General features: G+C 41.6%; 2 protein-coding genes across 2 annotated transcripts; one reads left to right on the top strand and one right to left on the bottom strand.

Moving 5' to 3' along the window:
* The first annotated feature begins 48 nt into the window (after nt 1–48).
* cse1l (CSE1 chromosome segregation 1-like (yeast)) lies at nt 49–10,043 on the top strand. The gene is made up of 25 exons (XM_068594374.1): nt 49–174; nt 1,015–1,107; nt 1,247–1,389; nt 1,597–1,698; nt 1,791–1,936; nt 2,025–2,115; nt 2,803–2,910; nt 4,430–4,522; nt 4,640–4,807; nt 4,897–5,026; nt 5,161–5,226; nt 5,463–5,665; nt 5,790–5,874; nt 6,037–6,098; nt 6,191–6,327; nt 6,889–6,992; nt 7,103–7,200; nt 7,307–7,457; nt 7,566–7,774; nt 7,913–8,010; nt 8,129–8,214; nt 8,363–8,444; nt 8,712–8,858; nt 9,085–9,316; nt 9,499–10,043. The coding sequence occupies exons 2-25, from the start codon at nt 1,023–1,025 to the stop codon at nt 9,586–9,588; spliced, it is 2,916 nt and encodes a 971-aa protein (XP_068450475.1). The 5' UTR covers nt 49–174; nt 1,015–1,022; the 3' UTR covers nt 9,589–10,043.
* Nucleotides 9,882–12,672, bottom strand: LOC137796442 (retinol dehydrogenase 10-like). The gene is made up of 5 exons (XM_068594375.1): nt 12,223–12,672; nt 11,021–11,119; nt 10,779–10,924; nt 10,553–10,684; nt 9,882–10,438 (listed from the first exon to the last, which is right to left on the bottom strand). Exons 1-5 carry the CDS (start codon nt 12,670–12,672, stop codon nt 10,321–10,323), a joined length of 945 nt encoding a protein of 314 aa, XP_068450476.1. The 3' UTR covers nt 9,882–10,320.
* Nucleotides 12,673–12,908: the final 236 nt, after the last annotated feature.

Below are 12,908 nucleotides of genomic sequence, written 5' to 3'. Positions count from 1 at the left end.
GCACTTGCTTGATGAAGTAAGGGGCGTGTCTTACGGCTTTCGTCTGTCATCCGCGCTTGCGCGGTATAGTGACCGCGCAGTTCCTCTTCCTCCAGACGTTTGAAAGCTGGCACGGCAAGGCGAGCACGTCTGTGTGGTAGTGCCTCCCCATCCCAGCTAAAATTAACTGTAACGGTAAGTCATCGCAATGCTTTAACAGGTAATGTATCCAGTAATACGGTATTCTTACGTGAAAATGGGTCCATACACCAACATCTTGCGAGTAGATGCGCAATGTTTGGAAAGTAGCTAACTTTATGGTTAGCGCATACCACGTTAGCTAGCGCTAGCATTAGCAAAGGGACTTGGAGTAGACCAGCTGCTGGATCAGTCTATACACTGGAAACGGGATATTGCTTTCCATGCTGTTTTATATCATATAAAACGTCATGTTGTGGTATGAGGCAGCGCATTAAGATAACTTATATTCAATATAACTATATATATATAATATCAGGTTAAAGCAATATAACGACCGCCTTGGCTTACATTTTAACTTGTAAAAGACAAGGAAACCGCTAGCTTGGACGTTAGACTGCTAAAACCGATCTGAAGTCAGAGGCCAACTGAGCTAATGCCAGATTGAGGCTAAATAGCCGTCCTATGTTTGCAGCTAGCAAGCTAACGTCAGCTAACTATTGCAACTATGACTGAAACTAGCTGACAGTCGTAAACGTTGGGAACGTTATCAATGATTGCATTGATTTGTTAGATCAGTGGAAGTGAAGTTTTAATTACAACTTGGATTATTTCAACAGTTAACACACATTTTGTAACTTTTAATCACGTTAACTTAATTTTACAGGAACCAATAAACACGTTTTAGTAGCCTTCCGTTAAGTTTGTGCACATGATTACTCAGCATTAGCGTAAGTAATCCATGTGTAGTAAAGTAGTTAGCCTCTTAACCACATTGCAGCCAGACATTGGTTTTGTGTCTTTCATTCATCCACTCGTTAACTTTATCGCCTTTAGGCACGAGCATGGAACTGAATGATGCTCACCTACAAACCCTCACCGAGTTCCTCAGGAAAACACTGGACCCAGACCCTGCAGTCAGACGTCCAGGTAACGTGTCTTCATGGCATAGCATGCACTTGCATATCTTAATTCAGTTCATAAATATTGTTCTTTTTGTATGCAAATGTATTTAATTGTGCAATCTCTTTGCAAACCCTGATTTATATTTATTGTTTTTCTTTCTTAGCTGAAAAGTTCCTTGAATCTGTGGAGGGAAACCAGAACTACTCCTTATTGTTACTCACTTTGCTGGAGAAGTCCCAAGACACAGTGATTCGCGTCTGTGCTGCTGTTACCTTCAAGAACTACATCAAAAGAAACTGGCGCATTGTGAGTCTGACTAAACATGAAGTGTACATGTTGTTGACTCTGGTATTGTGTACGTAGAAACAGTGTTTCAGATTGGGGCTGTATTTGGGACAAACTGTATAGAAAGTAGTATTTAGTACAAAGTTCAAATGGAACCTGTATTGTGTTATTATTGTTGACCTGTACACTAAACTGATTTTCCTACTTTTGTGATATGTTTTCCCAAAGGTCGAAGATGAACCAAACAAAGTCTCGGATTCAGACCGAACAGCAATTAAAGCAAACATAGTCAATTTGATGCTAAGCAGCCCAGAACAGATTCAAAAACAGGTACATCCTCAGATGTTGAAATCAGACCCCTTCAAAAAAGGTAATGCAACGTGTAAAGGAAAAGCCTCTGTTAATCCTTTGCATTTCCACAGTTGAGTGACGCCATCAGTATCATAGGAAGGGAAGATTTCCCTCAAAAATGGCCTGACTTACTAACTGAGATGGTGACCCGCTTCCGAAGCGGAGATTTCCACATCATCAATGGAGTGCTTCGTACTGCACATTCCCTCTTCAAGAGGTAAAGCGAACTTCTTTATGCTTTAAAAAGCTTTTTAATGATTACATTTTAACTGAAATGTCTGGCTCCTCCCTTATTTTTTTCCAAGGTACCGCCATGAGTTCAAGTCAAATGAGCTTTGGACGGAGATCAAACTAGTACTGGACACATTTGCCCTTCCTCTGACGGAGCTGTTCAAGGTTGTGATGATTTGCAGTTAAATTACTACAAGTACAAGTAGCGCTGTCCCCATCTACTCGATTAATTGGTCTTCATGGCCTAAGATAAATTTCGTAGATAAGTAATTTTTATGCTTATTTCATTCTATATTACTTATTCCCAAGAAATTTATGAGCACAAATCTGGTAAACACAAGAATTAAAGGGCTGCATTGGTGTTTTTTAAATTATCTGTGGATTAAATCTGAAAATTGATTTGCCTGCAAATTGGTACGAATGTAAATCTTTGTGTTTACTGGCATTTGCGTAGCGCAAGCCTCCGCAGACAGTGTGCAAGCATCAATGCAGTTAAGAATTGTATACATCATAAAGAAACAAATTGATTTGGCTGCAAAATATTTACATACGAGATTATACAATACATTTTGAGACACTAAAGAAAGTGGTCTGAAAAAACATCCTCTCAGTAAAGTGTTTTTATCAGTAAACTATTTGACAATTACCAAATTGCGCACGCCAAATTCCAAAAATATAAAAGGTGCTCGACCAAGTGCCTCGCAACGTAAGTCGACATATAATTGTCAAGGACAGCCCTTCTTGTATTAAGTTGTTGTATAACATGTGATAAATGTCAATATGGTTGACATGAATATGATGACAAACTAATATGAAGAAGTTTTTAGAGTACATTTTCTCTCTTTGCTCTAGGCCACTATTGAGTTGTGTCAGACTCATGCTACAGACGTCAACGCCTTGAAGGTCCTCTTCTCTTCCCTTACACTTATCTCCAAGCTGTTCTACAGTCTTAACTTCCAGGTCAGTTCAATTTGCATTGTACTTCAAGGTGGTGCTGTTTTGGACAGTTGCATTGTCTCTTTACTAGCTAAAGTAATTCCCCCTCCACAGCCGCAGACTGCGCCACTGTACTGCAGTAATTAGTCTGTAAATATTGGCTGCTGCTTTCGCTAGTTGAAAGCCATAACGGAAATATTAGGAGCCGTTCATGTGTTGTTTCTCATGGAAGACTCATGGAAAATGAGTTTGCTTGCATTGCCTTGCTCCTCTCCTGCCTTTGGCTTCATATATGATGCTTTGAGAGATGCTGTAGGATAAAAACAGACTGGGACCAGCTAGTCTTGCATAGCTTGACTTCCAGTGCTGTGTCAGCCTTGGAAGAGAACAGCTGACCACCTGCCTCTTAAAGAAGAAAGAATGAATGAAATTATTGTAGCGTAGGACTTCCCTTACACTATTACAGGTAGGCTTCAGACTTCAGACAGCAGAGAACTTTTGTAGACTCACCTCTAACCTGTGGTTTTTTTGTGAAGCTACCTAAACAATTAGTTTTTTTTCCCTCACTGGCCACGGCTGACTCCGCTACAAAAGACACAAAATAACACAATGTACTAAACAAAATAGGTGTTCACTCCCTGTTTACTATTTCGGGTTTCAGATGTATGTTTCCTTTTGGAGAACAGAGATGGCGAGCTCAAAGCGCAGGGTTTTTCAAAGACTTATCTGCAGGTTCCAACGGTAGGACAGAAGATCCTCAGGTGGCCCTGAGCGAGGTCCAGTCTTGGAAGCAGCTTGCTTCCAGTAGCCTAATGGTGCGTTCACACCGAACGCGTCAAAAGAATTCGTGATGCGCGACTCGCGTTTTTTCAGCGCGTTTAAAAGTTAAAATTCTCAACTTTTAAGTGCGCTGCATGGAGTCGCGCACCTCATCACTGTCACACTCGGCCTTTAAAAAAAAAACGCCCGGCGCGTTTTTGTCAAGGCGTTTTTTAAGCGGCTGCGTTTTAAAAAGTCGCGTCCTGTGTGATCGGCCCCTTATGTTTCCATCTGGAGTCTCGCTTCTCTCTGCTGTTCCTCCAGGTTGGATTTTTTGCTTGATGTTTTTTTTCCTCAGCTCCCAGGTGCACTAATTTATTGTTTCTTTTGGCTCCACCTCTTTTCCAATCAGGGAGGGAAAGGGCTGGTCCTGTGATTCAATTGATTTCCCTCTCTGCTACATTATAGAAAAATATAGTACGATGAATGAATCCAAATGTATCTCTTAAAAAACTATATTTTTTTTCCACAAATCTGCTCAAGCAAAAGTAAAAAGTATGCTGCATTAAAACTCCTTTTCTAAAAGCTATTTTTTTCATTTTTATATTAATGATTAAAAAGGAACGCAGAAAAATAGTTAATCTTAATGAATTGTAATTAATTTGTAATTGCAAAGCAATCATGCAGCAACACGGAAGTGTGTGATACATTTGCAATCCATGTACATGGTCATCAGGGATCAGTGGAGCCGTTTCCTTCAAATGTTCTCTGTGCTATTACACAGGACCTTCCAGAGTTTTTTGAAGACAACATGGAGACCTGGATGACGAATTTTCACGGCTTATTGACTTTGGATAATAAGCTTTTACAAACAAATGTGAGTTATATTTTTCTCCTTTCTTCACTCTTGTATTTTATTTTCAACACTCTTGTACTGCAATTTTAATTGTTCTGTGCTATATCTTTGTGTTTGTTTCTCATGAATACTCGATAGGATGAGGAGGAAGCGGGTCTCCTGGAGCTGCTGAAGTCTCAGATCTGTGACAATGCGGCTCTCTACGCTCAGAAGTACGATGAAGAATTCCAGCCGTATCTGCCGCGCTTTGTCACTGCTATATGGAACCTTTTAGTTTCTACTGGCCAGGAAGTCAAATACGACCTGGTGAGAGTACCGATCCTTGGCTATTTCTGTGTTCTGTTTTTTGAGTTTCACTTTTTCTGTACTAACTGTGCAGCATGTCTCTGTTGCAGCTCGTAAGTAATGCCATCCAGTTCTTGGCATCAGTCTGCGAAAGGCCACACTACAAGCATCTATTTGAAGACCAGAATACCCTCACTAGCATTTGTGAGAAGGTCATTGTGCCCAACATGGAGTTCAGAAGTAAGTAAATGTTTTGTTCACGTCGGCAGATTGCACCTGGAAATGTCATTGATGTCTGAATCGGGGTTCTGCTTGCTTGTTCACAAGCATTCACTTGTGTGATACTGACCGGATTGCTTGTTATGCCTGATAAGGTGCTGATGAGGAGGCCTTTGAAGATAACTCTGAGGAATACATCCGGAGGGACCTTGAAGGATCTGGTAAAGATTTTGATTATTGCTTATGACCTTCTCTAATGTAAATTGTTTACATAAATATCCATATAAATATGTAGATCATCATTTTGAGTTTGACTGTTGTGTGGGTATTACATTAGCAGGGCTCCATGTACTCTATAGTTGCATAATCCATTGGTTGCACTCAAAACATGAAAGTTCAATAGATGGTTTCCATATTTAGAAAAAACATTGATAACCTTTTTTCTGTTGTTCCTTAGACATCGACACTCGTCGTAGGGCGGCATGTGACTTGGTGAGGGGCCTTTGTAAATTTTTTGAGGGCCCCGTCACAGCCATCTTCTCTGGCTATGTGAACTCGATGCTGGGAGAGTACGCCAAGAATCCTAGGGAGAACTGGAAACACAAAGATGCCGCCATCTATTTGGTCACTTCACTGGCATCTAAAGCACAGACACAGAAGGTATTGTTGACTTTCCTTTTTAGAGGATTATTGGATTTATAGCTGATAGAATGAACATTTATAATCACAGTTTGATATAATTGACTCAGTATTTACTCCTTTTTTAAATTTATTTATTTATTAGCATGGAATAACACAAGCCAACGAGCTGGTCAATCTGAATGAGTTCTTTGTGAACCACATTCTCTCTGACTTGAAATCGCCCAATGGTAAGAATACCCTTACCATTTCTCAATATGATGTAGAATTACAAAACTGCTGGCTCAGTCTCACCTGTCATGTCCCGCTTCACTATATATTGAAACAACAAATATTGTACAATGTGTTTTATTCCCAGCATTAATTTCCTTCACACACTTTTTTTATTGTAGTTAATGAGTTCCCAGTGCTCAAGGCAGACGCCATCAAGTATGTCATGATCTTCAGAAGCCAAGTATGAACCGTTACTTTCTCTGCGGTATTTTTTAATTTTCAAAAGGCTAAATGAATGTATTGGCGAGCTTCTTCTCAATTGTTTTTCTTCAGCTTCCAAAGGAGCAGCTGCTGCAGGCGGTTCCTCTCCTGATAAGTCACCTACAGTCAGCGAGCACAGTGGAGCACACTTACGCTGCTCATGCTTTGGAGAGGCTTTTCACCATGAGGGGCCCCAACAACACCACGCTGTAAATATTAAACTTTTTGTGAACCAAAACAAATTTAAGTATTGCTCGCATGAATTTTTTCCAAATGCATAAAGAAATGGTTAGTAATTGTACAGTGTATCCTTGGAATAGTGAAATGAATGGGGATACTTTCTTTTGTTTTGATATTTATAATAGTAATTCTGTATCATCTTCGTACACTCCAGTTTAGAGCAAGGTGAATATCTTCATATTAAGAATCCTTTTGATTGCTTTCATGTTAGTTTCCATATATTCAGACTGTAAATTGTATATGTGCACCATTTTGTTATTTAATAAGTGCATCTAAACTAAACTACATTAGGTGAAAGTGAACATTTACTTCATGTGTAATATTTCCTAAGATGTGTGAAGTAATCACACACTACTGATATTGGGAACTGTTTACCTTTTCTCCAGAGATCACCTCCCCCTACAGCATTGCAATAAAAGCATTTCTATTTGTCTCAACGTTTTATAGAGAACTGAGATGAAAGAATAAGTGAGGAAAGTCTGCGTCCATCTGTAAAGCTACTAAACTCGTCCTCCCTTTATGTTTTTCAGTATCTTGTCAGCAGAGATGGCTCCTTTTACTGAACAGCTGCTCATCAACTTGTTCAAAGCGCTGGCTCTTCCTGGTTCAGCTGAAAATGAATACATCATGAAAGGTAAACCTGACTCTCCTCGTCATCTAATGTTTCCCAGGCAATGACAAACCAAATGCAAAGTTACTTTGAGAAGCCTCATCATATCTTTTTTTTTCTTTTAATCTTTAAAGCCATCATGCGCAGCTTTTCCCTGCTGCAGGAGGCAATTGTCCCCTACGTTCCCACTCTGATTGGGCAGCTCACTCATAAGCTCCTCCTGGTCAGCAAGGTAATGCACATTTTATAACGGTTTATAAACAGAGATGGATTCACCAAGATCCTGGTTTGTTCAGGGGATACTTGTGTCAACTCAAATCTTGGTCACTCCTTTTCAGAATCCCAGCAAGCCGCACTTTAACCACTACTTGTTTGAGTCCCTGTGCCTGTCTGTCCGGATCACCTGCAAGGCCGACCCCACCACAGTCAGCAGCTTCGAGGAAGCACTCTTCCCCGTCTTCACCGAAATCCTTCAGAACGATGTCCAGGGTGTGTTACAGTTCCCTATAGAATTTATTTCTATGTGCAGATGATGTGCTCATAAACTCTGGATGGTGGCTAAACAACACCTCATCCTCTTTTTGTCCTCTGTTGCAGAGTTTCTTCCATACGTGTTCCAGGTGATGTCTCTCCTCCTCGAGATCCACTCCAACTCCATTCCCTCTTCCTACATGGCTTTATTCCCTCACCTATTGCAGCCTGCACTGTGGGAAAGGACAGGAAACATCCCCCCTCTGGTGCGTCTGCTTCAGGCTTACCTGCAGAAGGGAGGGGCATCTATTGCCGGCTCTGCAGCAGATAAAATAGTAAGTGATTGTAGACCGTGTTGTGTACAGCAGAAACATTGTTTAGTGAATGCTTCTCTATTTATTTTGTTAACTTTTATCTATTTTATTAGTTATACATTGTGTGGCATTATTCTTATGCTTTTCTTTTCCTTTCAGCCTGGCCTGCTTGGTGTTTTCCAAAAGCTTATAGCCTCCAAAGCTAATGACCACCAAGGTTTTTACCTTATCAATAGCATCATAGAGCACATGCCCTCGTAAGTTCATTCTAGTTGTGGTCTCAGTGGATCATGTATAATATATTCTACCTGGTGAAATGTATATTGGTTAAAATTATGTCATATTTAGTTAACATGAGCTGTTGCTTTTTGCCAGAGAATCGATCCTTCAGTACAGGAAACAGATCTTCATTTTGCTTTTCCAGAGGCTACAAAGCTCCAAAACCACCAAGTTCATCAAAAGTCAGTACCATCGTCTCATAAAAAATGATCAGGTTCTGTTCCTGAGCTATTGATATCTCCATAAACTGGTGATATCAGCCATTATAGTCAAAATTAACAGCAGTCATCGTATTAACTGTCAGCGGATGACGTTTTCTCTCTCTCACAGGTTTCTTGGTGTTTATCAACCTGTATTGTGTCAAATACGGAGCCATTGCACTTCAGGAGATTTTTGACAGCATCCAGCCAAAGTAAGTGTATTTTTAATACATGCCGCAAGATGTTGCCAGAAACTGATGTCAGATATTTAGTGGGTTAGTCAGAGTAGAACTCAATGGACTTGTATGCACAATTATCATCACATGTGATGATGCTGGTGTCTTTCTCCTGCCTCCAGTAGAGTGAATATTTCCTAATCCCATTGCCTTTGTAGGTCTCTCGTGTAACTTAGTTTGATGTCGGTGCAGAAGACCAGTGATGACATGTTATGTTAATCCTTTTTGCTTTTTGTCTTGCAGAATGTTTGGCATGGTGTTAGAGAAAATAATCATACCGGAGGTACAGAAGGTGTCTGGACCAGTTGAAAAGAAGATCTGCGCTGTTGGCATCACAAAGGTCCTCACTGAATGCCCTGCATTGATGGACACAGAGTACACCAAACTCTGGTAAGACTCAGTCGCAAGGAAACACAACCGTTGTATTTCCTTTTTTCACGAAGTTACTTTGCTAGAACCCTTCACGCCTCATCGTGCGTGCTCGTGCTCGTGTTTGTGTGTTCCCTCTCTAAAATCTAGCATACAGCTACATGGCAGAAACGCTCTCCTAATTTAAATTTAATTACATGTTGTTTTTTGTTCTGCGTGACTGTAAGCTTTTCATGTGTGTGTTCAGGACCCCTCTGCTCCAAGCGCTGATTGGTCTATTTGAGTTGCCAGAAGATGACAGCATCCCGGATGATGAGCACTTCATCGACATTGAGGACACACCAGGCTATCAGACGGCATTCTCGCAACTTGCCTTTGCTGGGAAAAAGGAGCATGACCCGATCGGAGACTCTGTCGGCAATCCAAAGATCCTGCTGGCTCAGTCGCTCTACAAGCTCTCTACTGCCTGTCCGGGACGGGTATGTTAGACATGTGGGAAATATTTAGCAAATTATGCTATCTTTCATGTTTGGTTTGTAATACAAGACATGTTGTGATTATTGCTTAACTGCCGGGCTCCGGTGTAGATGATAGGACAATGCCGAAAGCAAATGATTGATTCCAACTTCTTGTCTCCCTTTTCTTTCTTTTTTGGGTGCAGGTTCCCTCGATGCTGAGCACCAGTCTGAATGCAGACGCCCTCCAGTTCCTGCAGGGGTACTTACAGGCAGCCACTGTGCAGTTGGTTTGAAAGTGATGGGATGGTTTTCACTTAATAGAAGCCCACGATGCACTCATCAAGTCACATGACAGACCTGCTTCAGCTGAATTTCAATCTTAACAGATTTGGTTTGACTTGAAAGTTTATGATGGATTTTTAAGTGATTTTAAGAAATGACCAAAACTTCACTGAAAAGGATTTGGATATCAAGTTCCAATACAATTGTAAGTTTATTTCATAAATAGCAGCAGAGGTATATTTCAACAGTATTGTGGAACAGTTGAACATCACAATCATACAGGAGGGATTTCTTAAGTGCTTCTTTTGTATGTTTTGAATTCCTTTCCATGGTTCTGGAGACAGCAGTCTGTGGCTCAAACATAATAGATCATATTTTCTCTGTTGCATGTTTCCTGTAGATTTGTTACGTCTAGTCTTCGTTTCTGCATCGTTTGTTAATGTGAATAAAAAGAGGCACTTGTATAGATCTGTTTTCATCACAGCCTCTTTTTACATGAGCACTGTTTTGAAGAATTGATCTTGGTTTGAGTTTTACTGGCTCTTCAGAGGCGATTCACTAACTTTATTGATTAACAAGGAGAATGCATTTGCTTTTCATGTAGCAAATCGAGGCTGCCCTTAAGATCCAGTTATGGTTCTTTATAACCAACCATACCTCTACCTTCACACAAATGCATATTTTAAGAAAATAGTGTGAACCTTTGGTATCTGCATTGGTCCATAGAGTTATAAGAAGAGGTCTTAGGATTTGATGTAGCCATTGGCGGTCTTCAGTTCAACATTCTTAATGAAGGGTAGCATGCATTTGTCACCTCCCATGAAGCGATATGTTGCCAAATTTGCCTCCCAAGGAAGTAATCTAAAGATAAAAAGGAAACAAACACGTCTCACATTTGTCTTGGTCCCAAATTGTTTCTCTGAATATTTTTTCTCATCAATAATGGCCATAGCATTCACGCTATAGTATACTCACGCGCGTGTCAGGAAGGGGATGTACATAAGGCGAGGAATGCAGATCATTTTCTGTTCTCCTAAAATGGCTTTCATTGATTGCTGTACGGTGTAGAGGGGCTCCAGAGGTGGAATTAGACTCCGTAACTCCTTCCTGGTAGGTTTCAAACAAAAAGTGGAGACTAAAGAACTAGCATTTTTTTCAGTTTTAATGACTACAACAGTTTAAATGATTGGTGGCTTCTCACCTGATTTCACAGCCTGCAAACATCCCTGTGTCTACAATATAAGGGCAGACTAAAGTGGTTTTGATGCCATCCATTTCTTCTGCAATCAAGTCATGCGTCAGGGACTCGTGGAACCCGACGGCTCCAAATTTACTGGCACAGTAATCCTGAAAGATTAAATGCAAGCACTTCTGTTCTCTAGTGGATTGTTCTTGGCTTTGACAATTTTGTTTGTTGTTGACATCATTAATCACATCTCTTACCTCCACACATGCGGTGCTGAATAGTCCAAGAGCACTGGCGATGGTCACAATGTGACCGTGGTTCTTTGCTTTCATCTGAGGCAGGAACGCCTTTGTCATCTGTTGGTTATTGAAAATGTATTTTTATTGTAACCGAAATACAGGTTTGATAAACCAATCAGCATCAACCTAAGGCAAGACCCTCAAACATATAGCATATGAGTAACCCCAAAATACAAAAGATTCCAGATACATGGTTCCCACAGGTCCTTGATCATTAAAGGTTTCAGGGAATAAAATGAAGGCCCTTAAATGGGTAGGGAAACTATTTTATTAAAGGGGCTTTAATTTATATATTTTGTACAATAATATAAATGAATATGTTTTTGCTTTATTTTTTTTGTCTGCTTCTATAACGCCTTCTAGATTTCAATATAAATAATCTCAGTGTTTTAACAGTAACCTTGACCCATGTCTCATACTATGCTATTTGTGGCTTGAATTTAAGGCCCAGGCCATTCCTTGAATTTGTTTTAGAACCCTGCAAATATCACAGAAGAGTCTCATCAAGAGGTTTCTTAACTTTTATGGTACTATATGAAATAGAGTTCCAGCGTATAAATACTGCTAAGTGCATGCAGATGAAACCGGCAGTAGTTTACTAAACCTCCAGCATCCCATTGTTGACCATTTCCAACATACAGGCTGTGGTGCAGCTGCCAACTATTCATACAGTGCGACATTCTCCTTTCCCAGATCACGTGCTGCATTAGAAAAGTGCTTTCACAGAAATTGAGCACCCGCACACTGCGTGTCTGCCTCTGATATCTTGATACTTGGCGCTAATGAGCTTACCCGTTTATTGTACGAGTGCACGGGACCGGGGCCATAAGAGGATCAGGGGCGGAGTCACATGCTGTCTTAACGGGTGGGCTCGCGTGGGCTCCTTTGATTCTGTGTTTAGGGTCGCCGCCACCGACAAGCACCTCTTAAGCTGCACACATTCAGCTGTCACAGGGACACAGTGCAGCTCTGCGGAGGCACAGGCTGCTCTGAGCCCTTTACCCCTCAGTGCACAAACACAGACCCGGGCCAGCGGGGAGGAGTGCGGTAAATAGATGTTACGTAATTCACGTCCGGATGTGTGATGTTCACTGTGGCTCGTAACGGTGGGGTTTTACGGTTTCAATTGTGCGTAAAAGCTGCGTGCGTCGAAATCTTACCCAAAACAGAGCGTGGCAGTTCACTAGCAGAGTCCTCTCCAGCAGCTCGTCGGGACAGTCGAGCAGCCTCCGTCCTGCCACCACGCCTGCGTTGTTGACCACTATGGAGACTTCCCCGACCTCCGCTCTCACCCTGTCCGCAGCCTCATAGATGCCCTGACGCTTGGACAGGTCCACCGTGTACGTGTGCACCTGAACTCCCAGCTCGCGCGCCAGCTTGGCGGTCTGCTCGTTGGCAGCCGTGTTGCAGTCCCACAGCACCAGGTGCGACCCCTCTTTAGCAAACTCCAGGGCGAACAGCCGACCCAGCGCGCCCCCGGCCCCTGTTATCAGACACAGCTCTCCATCAATGCACTTCAGCCTCGGCCGCAGGAAAGTCTGGATGACGGCATTCAGGATGGAGTAAGTCAGGTTGAGGAGCATCAGAAGCAGGTCCACTATAATAATCATGATTCTGCAGTCCAGTCCGGTAAATGATCAAAAGCAGCAGAATGCCAAGCTTTCCAGGAGTTGATTCTCTCTTTGACGCGGGATTGGACGGTCATTTTATATAATGTGTGTGTACCGGATTAGGACGCCGACGGATGGTGGCCACCAATAGAAAGGGCTTTTTGTCTGATGACTGAGAAGCTATCTGACGAACCTGTGTCCTGAACAAGTCCGTTACACGTGCACATTCACGACAG

This window comes from Clinocottus analis, unplaced genomic scaffold (genome assembly GCF_023055335.1).
Source record: "Clinocottus analis isolate CAN_PGR_092001 unplaced genomic scaffold, fCliAna1.0.p SCAF_3, whole genome shotgun sequence".
Lineage (NCBI taxonomy): Eukaryota > Metazoa > Chordata > Actinopteri > Perciformes > Cottidae > Clinocottus > Clinocottus analis.
This window is presented reverse-complemented; position numbering and strand designations above follow the sequence as displayed.

Coding starts and splice junctions, on each gene's coding strand:
- cse1l (XM_068594374.1), top strand. CDS start 1,023: ATGGAACTGAATGATGCTCACCTACAAACCCTCACCGAGTTCCTCAGG. Junction 8,215..8,362: donor AACCACCAAGTTCATCAAAA/GTCAGTACCATC, acceptor TCTCTCTCACAG/GTTTCTTGGTGTTTATCAAC. Junction 9,317..9,498: donor CTACTGCCTGTCCGGGACGG/GTATGTTAGACA, acceptor TTTTGGGTGCAG/GTTCCCTCGATGCTGAGCAC.
- LOC137796442 (XM_068594375.1), bottom strand. CDS start 12,672: ATGATTATTATAGTGGACCTGCTTCTGATGCTCCTCAACCTGACTTAC. Junction 10,925..11,020: donor TCAGCACCGCATGTGTGGAG/GTAAGAGATGTG, acceptor TTAATCTTTCAG/GATTACTGTGCCAGTAAATT. Junction 10,685..10,778: donor TTTGCAGGCTGTGAAATCAG/GTGAGAAGCCAC, acceptor GAAACCTACCAG/GAAGGAGTTACGGAGTCTAA.